This window comes from Podarcis raffonei, chromosome 8, assembly GCF_027172205.1.
Source record: "Podarcis raffonei isolate rPodRaf1 chromosome 8, rPodRaf1.pri, whole genome shotgun sequence".
NCBI classification, from domain to species: Eukaryota; Metazoa; Chordata; class Lepidosauria; order Squamata; family Lacertidae; genus Podarcis; species Podarcis raffonei.
This window is the reverse complement of record NC_070609.1, coordinates 35,257,154-35,271,888: the sequence shown is the minus strand read 5'-3', so window position 1 is coordinate 35,271,888 and position 14,735 is coordinate 35,257,154. Positions and strand designations below refer to the sequence as shown.

The 14,735-nt window shown below is 52.6% G+C and overlaps 1 protein-coding gene across 1 annotated transcript; it reads right to left on the bottom strand.

The window, feature by feature from the left end:
* Window positions 1–1,869: 1,869 nt before the first annotated feature.
* On the bottom strand, window positions 1,870–9,677 carry UTP11 (UTP11 small subunit processome component). Its single transcript, XM_053399189.1, has 8 exons — window positions 9,551–9,677; window positions 8,600–8,661; window positions 6,290–6,392; window positions 5,397–5,510; window positions 4,717–4,810; window positions 4,119–4,249; window positions 2,483–2,593; window positions 1,870–2,129 (listed from the first exon to the last, which is right to left on the bottom strand). The coding sequence occupies exons 1-8, from the start codon at window positions 9,611–9,613 to the stop codon at window positions 2,046–2,048; spliced, it is 762 nt and encodes a 253-aa protein (XP_053255164.1). The 5' UTR covers window positions 9,614–9,677; the 3' UTR covers window positions 1,870–2,045.
* Between the last annotated feature and the right edge of the window lie 5,058 nt (window positions 9,678–14,735).

Genomic DNA, 14,735 nt, shown 5'->3' with positions numbered 1-14,735 from the left:
TGAGAATCACCTTCCTACAAATGGCTCTTAGAATGCCTACTCAAGGAGGAAGACGTTACCAAATGCTACTGCTCACACTGGCTGCATCATCTCCAGGCTCAGAGATGGGAGCATGTTTCTGAATTCCAATTATTGGGGGGATCAGACGGGGCAGGGAAGTGCTCTTGCACTCAGGTCCTGCTTTTGGGCTCATTTGGGCCTTGAGAAATAAGAGTGCAAGACTAGATGGGCAGCCTTTGGTTAGATCCAGCCTCCAGGCTCTTCTTATGCTCCTCTGCAGCCTTTCACCCTCAAAAACCCTGTAGGGATTGGATGAGGTTGCAGGAAAAAATACTGCCCCAGGTGTGAGATGAGCAGGGCGACTCTCTGCAAGATTGAGGGCCGAAAGAGGAAAGGAGGGACCGACCTTAGCAAAGACTTTGCATGCCTTGTCTAGGAAGCAAACCTCCCTGCACCTAATCCTGGGTTGCTGAGCTACATCGTTCTTGATGTAGGTGGGATTGAACACCTGCCACAAGTGGGCAGGCACACTTCCAGGACAGAGGCAGCTGGGATGTCTGCCCCAAAATACATTTCAGATCCTTCCTTTCTCCTTCTGCCTTATATAATACTGGTGTGGAGAATGCAGGAGATTCTAATGGTGTGCATCATACCAAGTAAACAGGCCTCTGCAGAATCATCAGCCTGGATCACCAAAGCCTACCACCTAACATACAACCATCAGGTGCCCAGAGGAAACCAGCAAGGGCCCACCTTGAAAGAATACAGGATGCCCCTCACTCTTTTGCCTCCTCATATGGTTGGAGAACATGGGGGGGGCGACCAGAGGGGCACTCATCGAGGTGAGAGCCTGCAGCCTATGATGAGGGTGTCCCAGCTGGGCTTCCCTCTCCTGGCAGCAGAAACCCATTTGCAAAGGTCCACCTCGAAGAATGCAGTTCAGCTACACACATTAAGAACAAAAGTAAACAGAAACCCCAATTGATCTTGCTGGAGACAAAGACCTGAGCCACACCACAGGGGTCTGCATGCTGAAAGCAGCATCAGCATCAACTTCAAACAACATTGGCTCAGTTCTTTGGTATCTCAGATGGGAGTTAAGGCAAGCAACCTCTGGCTGAGTGGTTAGGAGCACTCCAGCAGCTCCCTTTCTGCTCTGGCTGGCTTTCCCCCAACCAGCACAGTCCTCTGCAGCCACAGAGCAGCACTGCCACCTGCTGGGCATTCCGCACTAAGCCTCCACTGCTAGGCAAAGTCCAAGAAGCTCAGATGGGCAATGCCAGCTGGCTGCTCCTCTGGAAGGCTCTCCCTGCTGCCCTATCAGAGTGGCACAATATATTGTACCTGCGGAGAGCAGAAGGTGGGCAGAATTTTACCCTCTCCACATCCCAGGCGGGGCTCAGCCAAACCCCTTCAGAATCCTTCAGAAGCAAAGCAGCCTACGGCAGGCTAGTCAATCAGCACAGCTCACCGAGTGGGGGAATCTGGGGCTGCCATGACTCCCAGCCAATCCTTCCCCTTAGCTCTCTGCCTACACAAGAGGAAACCAAAGTAAGTCCCGTCCCATCCCAGACAGGGAAAGTCAATATTCTTGTAATCTCAACTGCCAAATAACTTAATACATGGAGTGAAGAAAAGAAGTACCTTCTTTATGCAAGTCTCACTGCTCATTTTGGTTTGAATTTATTATTATTCACCCACTTGCATTACATACCCAGGTGTTCCAGTACAGAAGTTCAAAATCTGGAGAGGAAGAGACATTTTCTTGCCAGTTCTGATGGGTTGACAAGGCCACCTTAGGGCCCCATCTCTGCATGTTCAATGAGCCCCTTCACACAAGCAATAGAAATCAGAATTGCTCCCACTGGATTTGTTTGAAAAGAAGGTATACAAGACAACATTTATTCTGAAAACGAGAAAATGAATTTGTGCAATGAGACGGCTCCACCAAGAAAAGCCACTTGCCGGGGTGAGGGTGGGGGAACCTCCTCTAAGTTATCGTGGAATAAGATGTCCTTCATCATACCCACCACAGCACACGGCAGTCAGCGCTTCCGCCTGAACTGGAATTTGTAAATAGCTGGCTGGTTGACGGTCTCTTTCTTCAGCTTCACTTTGTGGGCTTTGTCCTGAAATTGGGGGAGAAGAAAGTGGGGCTTCTTAAACCAACATACCCTTCTCATAAGGCTCAAGAGAGAAAAGCCAGGCATAGGGTAGGGGGCTGGGAAGCAGCAAGGAGTCAAGCAACCCATCTTAGATCTCTCAGTCTCTCAAACTGGTTGTGGAACTGCCCACGTCACCCTTGGGAAGCAGGAAGGGCTGACTGATCCTCTCTGGAGACACACATTGACCCCCCTCCCATGTTCCCTGGAAAAGAGGCAGGAGAAGCCACTGTAAGGCAGTAGCAAGATACTGCCACCTCAGCCAAGAGCAAAGGGAAGCAATGGTAGGTGGAAGGCAAAGACACAGTCTGCTCCCTCACCAAAAGGTCCTTCCGGGTCTGGAGCTTCTGACCAATGACAAACATCTTCCGCTCCCTCTCAATGCGCTGCTTCAGGAGGCTGTACTGACTCTTCCTCTGGCGGGCTAATTTCTTAAGACAAAAGAGAGAGAGACATTTATTGCTTTTGGCAATGGACAGAAACAAGTCCTCTCTGAAACGCCAGGTGTCTCCAACCGATCTTAAGGAGAAGACACCATGCCCAAGGCTGCCTCCAATTCTTTCTTGGTTGGTTAAGTGAAAGTTCCCAGCATACTCCACTTTCAACCTTGCAGGCAAACCTTCCCTATTCCAATGCTCTCCAGATGTTGCTGGACTACAATTCCCATCATCATCCTTGACAAGAAGTCATGCTGGTTGCTGTGAGTTGTAATTGAGGAAGAGCACCTTCACCAGAGTCCATCTCACAGCTAAACATTCAACATGTGAAAAAGCAGTCCTCTGCGGCCAGATTCTCAAGAGAAGCCACAGACACCCTGCAGTAAAACTTCTCCCCTGGATTCTCAAAGGGACTTTCCCAAAGGAGCATCTTCCTTTCAACCCAACCCTTCCTAACTATTCACAGCAACAGGCCAAGGAAGGACATAAACATATACTAGGCCAGTGGGATGGGGTGGGTTGATAAAAGCAGGCAGGCTGCTCTGGGAACCCTGGAGGTCTCACATCTCACCACAGCAGGTACAGAGGGAGTTTGGGCCTCTCCTATGGGCCTGGTTCAATGCCATTTCCAGGGAGCATGTTGCCGATCCCCACGGCACCCAGGCCCCAGGCTGCCAGACCCAGCTTTCCCGAGCAAGGCCATCTCAAGGCAGGTGTGAGCTAATTAGCACCATTGAGGACGACGGATCCAGACTTGTTGCACCTTCAGAAGGTGACTCAGTTCTTCTGGAAGAGGAGAGAACCCACCAGTCTGAACTAGCACAGCGACTTCAGCAATATGCCAACAGGAGGGTGGGGACCTTATCTCCCATCTCCCGCCACAGCAGTCTCTGCCTCAGCAGTTCTGGATGGCCTCTGCATTCCTCTCAGGCTGCCGGGTATTGCCCAATGTTTCTGCTCCTCTAGGCTTCCTCCTCCTCCGTATCCCAGGCAGGAGTCATGTGACCTTCTGCAGAGCTTCCTGATAGGCTGGAGCCAATCAAACTGAAAGGGGAGGAAGAAAGGGGGGAATCCCCTTCCCCCACTCTCAAACACACTGAGCAGACGTCTGGCTCCCTCTGGCCCATTTCCCAAATCATGCAACCCTGAGGACTATAAATAAAATCAGCAGCCGCCAACCCCGGGCTGAGAAATATTTTCCTTCTTATCCGCCTACCTAGATTAACACGTCACCCCTGTATCTGCAGGGAGCTGAGAGAACTCTAGCACCTCTCCGCTAGTCCTCATGGCACTTGGGGCAAAATTTAGCATTACGCAAAGTACCCAGAGTAAACCCCTTGAAATTAATAGCTGAGATCCATTCATTTAAGTGGGTCCACACGAGCAGAACTCAGCTGGCTACAAGCCGAAGTATGCAACCATGGCTCAGGACAAGAACATGGATCCTCCCACTTCGGCACTCTCAGTTTAGCTCCCAAGCAGAAGCCTCTGGGGGCTGATAAGCAGCAACTGCACAGACCTTCAACTGGGCCTGGGTGGTGGCCCCCCGAATGGCTTCCTTCCGCAGAGTTTCAAGGGTCGGCCGGTTGTACACTCTGCCCACCAGCTCCGGTGCAGTGTTCAGATGGGTGGCAATGTCAAATCGTTGCACTGGAAAAAAGAGAAGGCCCTGGGGTTGGCAAAGTCAGCCAAGAAACACCACTCACCAGACACTCAAGAGCCCTAAGGAAGGGTCATGCAGAACAGGAAGAGCCTGGGGGCTTCTGAATACCAGGTGCTGGAGGGCACAGGAGGAGGGAGGCCTCTTGTGCTCAAATCCTGCACTCACAGGTTTCCCCTAATGGGCAACTTGTTGGCCATTGTGAGAGCAAAATGCTGGACTAGAGGGGCCCCCTTTGGCCTGATCCAGCAGGCTCTTATGCCTCTGGCAGCTCCCTCCCTTCCCCTCTTCCAACTACCATCCCACAACCCCCACAGCATTCTTCAGCACAAGCGCATTAGAGTCAAAGGAGAAGGATGAGAAGGAAGGCTCCTCTGAAGGAAAAGTAAACAAGAAAGAGGAAGGTGGGAGAGAGCAGCCAAGTGCCCCCCTCACCCGCCGTACATGCCCCCCTTACCTTCCTTCTTTGTGTCAAAAAAGAATGTGTGCTTGTTCGGCTGCTTGCCCTCAGCTTCCAGCAGGTGGAGCTCCGACTTCAGCCTTTCAATTTTCTGAGGGAGAAAAGTGACTCAAGTCTTCATCTTTGCTGGGAGCCACAGAACCAGGCGAGCTGGAAGTGGTGGGGCAGGACCTGAACTCAGGGAAGAGCACAGGCTTTGCACGCAGACTGTGAAAAGCACAGTCCCCAACACCTCTGCCTGACAAGCAGAGGCCTTCCTCTGCCTGGGATGGGCTACCACCAGTCAGAGTAGGCAACAGAGAACCAGTGGGACCAATAGGCTGGCCTGATAGAAAGGAGGGTCCCCTGAGGCCATCTGTCTAGGGCAGCCTCCCAGCACAAGGCATAACCATCCAGCTGCCAGGCAGCTCTCCATGATCATTCATCCACAAAAACCAGACCAGGGTGCCTCACACAAAACAGAAGCACGGTGGAAAGCTTGATGCATGGCCCTTGAAAGCAAGCCAAGCCACATATAGGACAGCCAAACACAACCACTACTACTTCCCAACTCTACACGTAGTAGACCAGGGAGCAGCATCTACAGGGGTGACTGTTAACCCTTCAATAAGTGCCAGGAAGTAAATTCCCTTTAAGTCCAGTGGGAATCCCAGAGGGTGAAGGGAATGTGCTCTAACCTTGACTTCAGCTACCCGCTTCATCTCAATGTATTTCAGATCCTGTGTCTTCATCAGCTTCTGCTGCTCCAGCGTGGTTTCTTCTTCCTGCTTTTTAATTATGTGAACTCCATCCTGCCAGTAAGAAAACATATATACTTTCCAGTCAGACACAGTCAGTGGTGCCATAAGAGCTTAGATTGGGCTGGGGCAACAGAAACCTAAAATGACAACAATCTCTGCAACAGATCTGACTGGTTAGGCACTGTAGAACAAGCCAGTAACCCCCCTTTTCCCTTTGGCAAACAAACAAGCAAACAGAACAGGAAAATTAAACAGGAATACTCCAAAGAAAAAAATAGCAAGGATGGGGTTTCTTGTGCTCCACAAGATGTAGGAAAGATGGAGCGGACAAATATACAGATGCAAACAAGGGCATTTATCCCTACCACCACCCACTCAGTCAAGCCATGAAGGTCAACAGTAGAATCTACACAGCAACTGTCTCTCCCCCAATGCAGCCCCACATAAGAAGAGCCCATCCATCTGAATGAGTCCAAAGGCCTATCTAATTCTCTTCTTACATTGGCCAACCAAATGCCCAACTGCAAGCCAATAAGGAGGACTTGAACGCAACAGCACTCTCCCCACTTCCAGTCTGCAGTAACTGGTATTCAGAATCAGACTGTTTCTGACAGTGGAGGTAAAATAGAGCCTAATCGTCTATGCATTTGTCTAATCTCTTTTAAAGCTATTCAAGTTGGTCACAGAACACACACACCCTTCAAAAATAGTCCCATCCTATTCTCTACTCAGGCTAATAAGACTATTGATCCACTATCTGCTTCTTGGACAAACAAGCAGGAAGCCATGTCCCCCCTTATGCAGGGCTGCTTCCCAAGGCAGACTCTCACCTGGAGCTGCACGCGGGTCATTTTGTAATAGAATTCATCCGGGTTCTTCTCCGCGGCCTTCCTGCGAAGCGCCTGGAGCGCATTCCGCTTCTTATGGTAGTCACTGAAAGGCAACAAAACATCCACATTAGCACAGCCTTTCCACACAAAGAGTTTCCTCCACAGAGAGGCTACAAATGGGCTAGAAAAGGGGGACAGGGAAGAGTTGCTCCTTCCTTTACGCTTCTGAATATCAGCTGCCAGGCATCACAAATAAGGAAAGTGCAGTTGCACTCAGTTCCTGCTTGGAGGCTTCCCACAGGGATTTGGTTCTCCACTGTGAGACTAGGATGCTTGACTAAAGAGGCTTTTGGTTTGATCCAGTGGCAGGGCTTTTGTATTTCACCAGGAACTAATGCAAGCCTCTGCCATAAACACAGAAAAGTATTACAGATGATTAGGGGAATGCTTTACCCTCCAAATGTTCCAGATTAGTTTACTGTAACACACTCCACATGGTGCTGCTCATGAAGACAACTCAAACCTCAATTTGTTCAAGCTGCAGCCATCACATTGCAGCCTGGGACTCCATTTAGATGGCACACAACCCTTATTTTAAAACAACTACATTGGTTGCCAATTCATTCTTGGGCCCAATTCTAGCTACTCACAAGAATTGGGCCCAATAAAATTTATTGAATTGATCAATTATAATAAATAAAAATACCGTATTTTTCGCACCATAGGGCGCACTGGACCATAGGGCGCACCTAGTTTTGGGAGGCGGAAAACAAGAAAAAATTATTCTGAACCCCAGAAGCCAGAACAGCAAGAGGGATCTGGCTTCTGGGATACCGTGTGGCTGTTCTGGCTTCTGGGGTAACCGCGCCAAGCCTCTGAAAGCTCCCCCTGCCCAAAGAGGCTGTGCAGGGCTAAAGCAGAAGCCAGGACAGACGCGTCGCTGAAGGGGCACTGCGCCTTCTCTCTCTCTGCACAGCGCCCCTCCTTCACAGGAGAGGCGCTGCGCAGAGAGGGAGAAGGGGCAGCGCCCTTCAGCGAAGCTGGAGAAGGAACAGAAGAAGACCCTTCTGTTCCTCCTCCGGCTTCCAGCACAGGCGCGTCGCTGCGAAGCGGGAGGAGGAACAGAAGGAGACCCTTCTGTTCCTCCTCTGGCTTCGCTGGACAGGCGCGTTGCTCAAGGGGCGCTGCGCCTTCTCTCTCTCTCTGCGCAGCGCCCTTCAGCGAAGCTGGAGAAGGAACAGAAGAAGACCCTTCTGTTCCTCCTCCGGCTTCCAGCACAGGCGCGTCGCTACGAAGCGGGAGGAGGAACAGAAGGAGACCCTTCTGTTCCTCCTCCGGCTTTGCTGGACAGGCGCGTTGCTCAAGGGGTGCTGCGCCTTCTCTCTCTCTCTGCGCAGCGCCTCTCCTTCACAGGGGAGGCGCTGCGCAGAGAGGGAGAAGGCGCAGCGCCCTTCAGCGAAGCTGGAGAAGGAACAGAAGGAGACCCTTCTGTTCCTCCTCTGGCTTCGCTGGACAAGGAACAGAAGGAGACCCTTCTGTTCCTCCTCCGGCTTCGCTGGACAGGGGCGTCGCTGCGAAGCAGGAGGAGGAACAGGAGACCCTTCTGTTCCTCCTCCGACTTCCAGGACAGGTGCGTCGCGGCGAAGCCAAGGAGCCTGCATTCGCTCCATAGGACGCACACACATTTCCCCTTCATTTTTGGAGGGGAAAAAGTGCGTCCTATAGAGCGAAAAATACGGTACTTAACTAACTGAGGTTCTGCCCCCCCCCCAACAAACGCCTGCCCCCCCAACAAAAAACCTGCCAATGCCCATGGCGGAGACCCCATTTCCTTGCCTGCTGCAAGAAAAGCCTTCCCGTTCATCAAGTGTTGAGCAGGGAAGTGAAGTAGCAGAGACCTCCTGCACACCATTTTGGGGTCAGCACATTTAAGGGTCAGACAAACTTGACACAGCCACATTAGTGTGGTGCAGTGGCTAGAGTGCTGGACTAGGGACCTGGGAGACCAGGGGTTGAATCCCCACTTGGACATGACATTCACTGGGTGACCTTGGGCCAGTCACTGCCTCTAAACCTAATCTACTTCACAGGATTGTTGTGGGGATGAAATGAGGAGGGATGGGTATTAAATGAAGAGTGAGGAGAACCATGTACACCACTTGGAGCTCCTTGGAGGAAAAGGTGAGATATAAATGCAATAAATGATGATGATGATGATGATGATAATCACATTGTTGCAGTGCAAGACACTGGCAGGTCCTAGTGAGCAGCTGCAGGAGGCATATTGTGAGAGTGAGGGACATTACTCACTTGGCACGGAGCTTGTAGTCCTTCTTCTTTTCAAGGATTCCAAGATTCTTTCGGGAAGCTGGCTGGGGGATGGGGAGCAGGGAAAGAGAAACAAACACACATGGGGACAAGTGCTCAATAAACATAGTAGGTGGATATATGTGCAAGGTGTCTTATTTAAAACAAACAAGTAGACTACTGAAGTTTAAGCTTGTTTTATAGCACATGTATTAATACCAGGGGAAAGGCCTGTAAGGTCAGTGGCAGGGTGCCTGGCTTCCATGCAGCAGGCCCCAGGTCCAATCCTTGCCGGCATCTCCAATTAGACCTGGAACAGGACCCTGGAGACTGGCCACCACTGCCAGTCAGTGCAGACCACACTGAGCGAAGTGGGCCCAGTTGTCTGACACCCAGCTACCTCGGAAGGTGGCGAACTCTCCTCCACTGGAGGTTTTTAAGCAGAGGACGGAAGGCCATCTCTCAGCGACGCTTTTGCTGTGATCCCTGCACTGCAGGGGGTAGGACAAGATGAACCATTGGGGTGGGGTGGGGTTCCAACCGGGCATTTCTATTGAACTTCTGGACCGTCCGCAGCGACCCAGAGGGCAGAGGGGCCTTTCCGTAGGGGAAGGAGGAGGAAACCTTCGGGTGCCCTCCTAATGCAGCTCCTCGTACAACAGGGAGGCGTCGGAAGCGACACCCCCCGAAGGCGGAGAGAGGAGCTCCAGAGACGCCGCGGCCTCGGCTCTTGAGGGGCAGCCCTAGCCACAACCTCTAACCTCTTCCCCACTCAGCCAGGACGCAGGGCAGCGGCCTCTAAGCCAGGCGAGGCCCCTGCGAGGGTCCCTGGCCCTTCCAGCCCAAACCTGGAAGCGACACCCGAGGCGGGGGGGAGGGAAGGAAGGGAGAAGCCGCCACCGGAGATCGTCCGCCCGTCCCGCTCCCCGCGGCGCCTCTGCCTGGTCCGCCCACCTGGCTCCGCTCGCGGTGCTCCCGCTGGCGGGACTTGCCCGCCTTCTTGAACGCCGCCGACATGCTTTCGAGAGCCAGGCACTTCCGCGCCGTCGACTTCCGGTCCCCATCTGGCCCACTTCCGCTCGGCGGGGACCGAAGAACTAGGAACGTGCAGAGGAGAGCGCGTACACGGATGAAAAGAGAAGCGACGCCTCCCGTTGGGATGGAACGAGGGAGAGCGTCAGCCGCGGGGCGAGCTCAGGAGGCTTCGCCGGAATTCCTCACTCGAGCTCGCCCTGGTCCCAATGCGAGGAAATACATCTCCCTCCTCCCATTCACCCCATACCCTGGATCAGGAATCTCCAACCTTATCAGACCCGTGACCCACTTTTCTATAGAATCATTGACCTGTAGGGGTCATTGAGGGTCTCTAAATAGGTCATCTGGTCCAACCCCCTGCAGTGCAAACCCAAGCAGGCATTTGGGGACCCATTTCTTACTCTTTTATCATATATTTGCATGATGGAGTGGGCTTCTAACAAACCACCTTGGATCAGAACCCATTAGTGAGTCCTGACTCCCGACCCATCCAGTGCCCTCCTTGGGGGATCCTGTGAGGTTTAAATGTGGCACAAGTCCTGCTGCCACTGAGTTCAGCTGGGAGGGAGGAGGGTGTAAGAGGAGCCCCCACTTCCTCATTCTCTTCTCATTTGTGGTGGAACAAAGCATATTTTTAGGGTGTTGCTCCCCTGCCCTAGTTTCTTATTCTTTATTTTATATTTCAGCGATAAAGGAATTTTTTATAATACATTCCATTGTGTTGTATTCGCGTTATTGAAATACCCTCAAATGCAAGATTTTAACCTAAATGTTCCGAATGTAGATGCAGGGGCTCAGGAGAGAAGTGCTCTAGGAGACAGGCACACAGTAGCAAGCAATGGTCAGTGCCTGGAGCGCCTAGCAGAGACCTGAGGGCACTGGAGAGGTTTATAAGGGGGAGAGGGATGGGTGTCCCTTGAGTACTTGTACCTCAGCCTGGGAGGGTCGTAGTGCACTCTCCTTCCCTGGAGGTTTTTAATCAGAGGTTGGAGGGCCATCTGTCAGGGACTATTGAGCAGTGATTCCTGCATTGCAGGGGGTTGGACTAGATGACCCTGGAGTCCCTTCCAGCTCTACCATTATATTCTATGACTAAGGCCATGCTTACCCTTTTCCCTGCTCTCTACATCCAGGTTGTGATTCCAGGCCTTTGCAAATAGGAAGCTTAACTCCATGTTTGTGCTGAATGCTTCCCTTGGATGTAGGGTTAGGGTAGGGTTAGGCTGCTCCCTGCCGTGGGGGAGGAAGCCTCTTACAGCAGTGCAGTGTAGAAAAGTGGTGCAGGGGAGAAAACGAAGACCTTTAGCGGCAGTTGCACTTTGTAGAAAGCCAGTGTAAGTACAGTAGCTAGTGTGTCAGGACGCTACTTGGCCACTACTTGGGCCAGTCACTGCCTCTCAGTGATACAATCCAGAATTCTGCCACCTTCACTTTGCTTTTGAGGTGTAGATCAGCTCTCCGTCTCTGGGTGGCAGTGGCGAGAAAGACGGCAGGGGAGAGGCAGCCCTCCAATGGAGCAGAACGTCCCCAGCCGAGGAAGAACTCACTGCAGCTGGGGACCCCCCTCCTCACCCATCTATCCCTTCTCCTGTTGACCTGAAACAGCTGCTTCTGGCATTGGCTGGATGAGGAAGCTGCCTAGAAGAGGACCAGGGATGTGGGGACAGGGAATAGAGTCCACTGTTTAGGAAATGCCCTCCACCGCCACCACCGACTTGTGCTGGGACAGCAGAGAGGCCTGTACTGCTGCTGTGGGACAGAAATGCGTGTGAAGGGGAGGCTGTGTCTATGGGAAAGGCAAGGCTAGCTGCTAGTTTACTGGGGGCAGCCATTCCAGCAGTGGGGGAGCTGGGAAGCAGATCTCACTCTATTATCAGTTCTGCTGGGACAGGCCAGCCCCATCAGGTCTCTTCTCCCTTCCATATCATCCTGGGGACAGCCATTGCATCAGACTACATCAATGGCAGAGATGGGAAGCAGAAGGCTCATTTCATCAGCTTTGCCCCGCTCCATCAGGCACCTCCTGTCCCTGAACTGAGCCAGCTGGCCAGTATAGGAACTGTTCAGAAATTGGTGCCTGAATTTGGAATTTGGTTTTCCTCTTCCCTGCCTGTCTCTTTCCCTTGTGTGTCATGTTTTGAGTTTTCTTTGGATTGTCAGCCTGTGGGTAGGGACTGTCTTGTCTTGATTGTACCTAGGCTTCCCTGAGAGCCTTTCTTTCCAAATGCTCTAAATAAAATTAATAATAACATGGGCCTGGGGATCTTTGCTCTTGGAACTAGTGAACCAAACCACCGTGGTCTCTGCAACAGCCCTACAGTTGCCACTTAGGCTCCACCTTCCCTGGCTCTTCCTTTGTGCAGACTTGCTGTTGCTGACCACCTGCATGCCCATATCCCAAGCGCTTGCCTGTAGCTCCTTGAGCAAGGTGATGGGAGGCTGGGTCTGTTCTAGAGAGCCTTTCCCTGGAGGCTTTGAGCTGAGGCCGTGTTGTGGTTGGGAGGGGATGGCTGAGTCCACCAGGTGGCATGTCAGGGACTAGAGAATTCAACTCACAGCCTTGGGGTCAGGTCGACCCATGAGCTCATCAGTGCCTAGGCCACATACCTTAGGCCAGCACTCACCTTCAAGTTGGGCAGGCTAACTGAGCCCCTTTTGGGAAGAAGCAAAGCCCTCATTCCTCTTGCTGGGGGTTCCCAGCGGACAGGTAGAATGTGGTGCATGTCTCTATAACTCAGCACACCTTGATTTGCACATCTCTCTACAATCTTGCCATGCTTCCTGTCTCAGCAGAGCCACCTGTGGGGCACAAACCTTAAGCTGTCCATGTTTCCCCTTCCCATCATCAAACTAGCCTCCTCACAGTGGGAGGCAATTGCAGAGGCACTCAGGACCATGGCTGGCACCCCTGGATGGAAGCAGTTGCTATTTGCACTAGAGTCCTGCTTGTGGACTTCCGATACAGGAACATGGTTAGCCATGGTGAGAATGCTGGACCAGATGGGCCCCCTCTGGCCTGATCCAGGAAGCTCTTTTCCCAACACTGCAGAAATTTTAGGGCCCAGGGCCCAGTTGAGCTCCTTGGAAGTATGCCAGTTTTCCCCTCGCGGAGAAGGCAGTGGTGGTGGGTTTTGCAAGCAGCCCTTGGGGACAGTCCTAACCACCTCCCTCTGAAACTAGATACTGTCCCAGGGAAGACCAGGCTGCTGCTGGTGGGGACTGAGGACCTCAAGCCATAGTCTTGTCCAGGGTGCAAGTGGCCAAACCAGAGGCAGGAGCATAGGAAAACTGCTCTTCCTGTTGGGACATGGGAGAGTGCCAGTGGAAACTGATTTGTGTCTCTGCCCTGGACAGCACTAAAGGGGCATTTTTGGAAAGGAAAAGCATGCAGACTTAGATAAATAGGGCCAGGTGCCAAGGGAGGGAGGGAGCAGGCAATTGCATGGCTGATAAAGGCACATGGGTATGTGTAAGATTCTTCCCCTTTCACTCTTCAAAAGCCTTTTCTCACTCCAAGACTGTGAAGCTGGCAAAAGGAAGGGGCCCAAGGAGGTGTGGGTACCCGCCCCCTGTCCCAGCACACACAGGTGAAAACAGGTCCAAACAAGCCAGCAAGTGACCAGCTCATCTCTCCTGGAGAGACTTCCCTGGACAGAACAGGCGGTGGGCATCTAGAACTAACCAGCCCAGTGAAGCAAGCCCAGCATGGCTCACAGGGGGCAGCTTCTGCTTGGCAGCACAGGCCTTTGCCTGATCCAGCAAGGCACTTTTTCCAAGGCTTTAAGAACTGCTGAGCGTGCAGTTTTGCTTTGCAACTTAAACCCTTCAGTGGCCCACACTGGGGTTCCAGGGAAGGAAATGTTGAAGTCAGCATTGAGGAGTGCGCTGCAACTCCTAAAAATGAATGGGTGGGGTGGGGTGGGGGTGGGTGAGAGACACATCTAAGAGCAAAGCAAAGGTCTCAGGCCTCACAGACCGCCTTGCAAAGCCTCCTTCCCTGCCTGAGCCACAACGCCCCCCCCCCATGTCACCCAGCCCAGCAGTTTCCCTCCCTGTGGTTCCCCAGCCAGAGGAGCCTCCTGCATCCAAGGCCATTTCCACCCCCACCGTCGCCTTCCAGCCTTGCCCCATTACCTCACCACCCTCCCACTCCCTCCCCACAAATAAATCAGGCAGGCAAAGCAAGTCGTGACCCATTCATGTTGGGATGGGATCCAGATGTTGCCGGCCACAGGCAGCTGGGCCATTTCCTTTTTTGGAGAGGAACGCCAGGCCGAGGGGGATCCCAGGGGCCCAGAGGTAACAAAAGCCTGGTAGCTGGATCTGTGGGGGAGGGGGAGGGCTGAGCACCCCCCCTCCCTGCGCTCAGAGCTGGATGGGGGAAGCTGCTTTCAGAAGAAAAAAGGCTCTTCCAGAGATGCACAACAGTTCATTGCCCAAGTTTGCAAGAGCGGGAGCGGTTCCGCTGCATCAGCCCAGAGATCAGCTGCCCTGGGTCCATGTCCCAGCAAGTCCAGGGAGTGGGACAGGGTTGCAATTTCAAGAATATTTTGTCTTCTGTTTACAAGAGTCCAAGGAGCCCCCACCCTGCTGCAAAGAAGGCTGTATGCAGGCAGATTTGGATCCCAGAATGCGTGTGTGTCTGTCCTTCTGACAAACACAGAAGGGGTGGAATTATCCAATTTTCCTTCCAAACAGCCACAGGGCAAAGTTTTGCATGTTCTCAGCCTGCTCTGAAAGCCACAAATGGGAGGTGAGGTGGGGGGAGGAGAGACAGGCACCAATTACCCTGCTGCCGCCCCCCCCCCCATGTGGGTAGAGCTCATTGAGAAAAGTGCAAATTCCTGATGGGGCAAATGCAATATTTCCCCCCTCCCTCCCACAAGTTGCTAAGAACGACATCCATGGTCCAGTAACATGGTTTATTATATAAAGCCAGAAAGCGGGGGGTGGGGGGCGGACACTGGCCAGATATGGGCAAGGCTAGGAGGAGTCCCCCCACCACGACCTCCGACAGGCAGAGAGAGAAAAACACTCACACACACACTGACTCCCCCACTGCAAAATATCCAAGGAACTGGCTACACAGTACACGAACAGGATG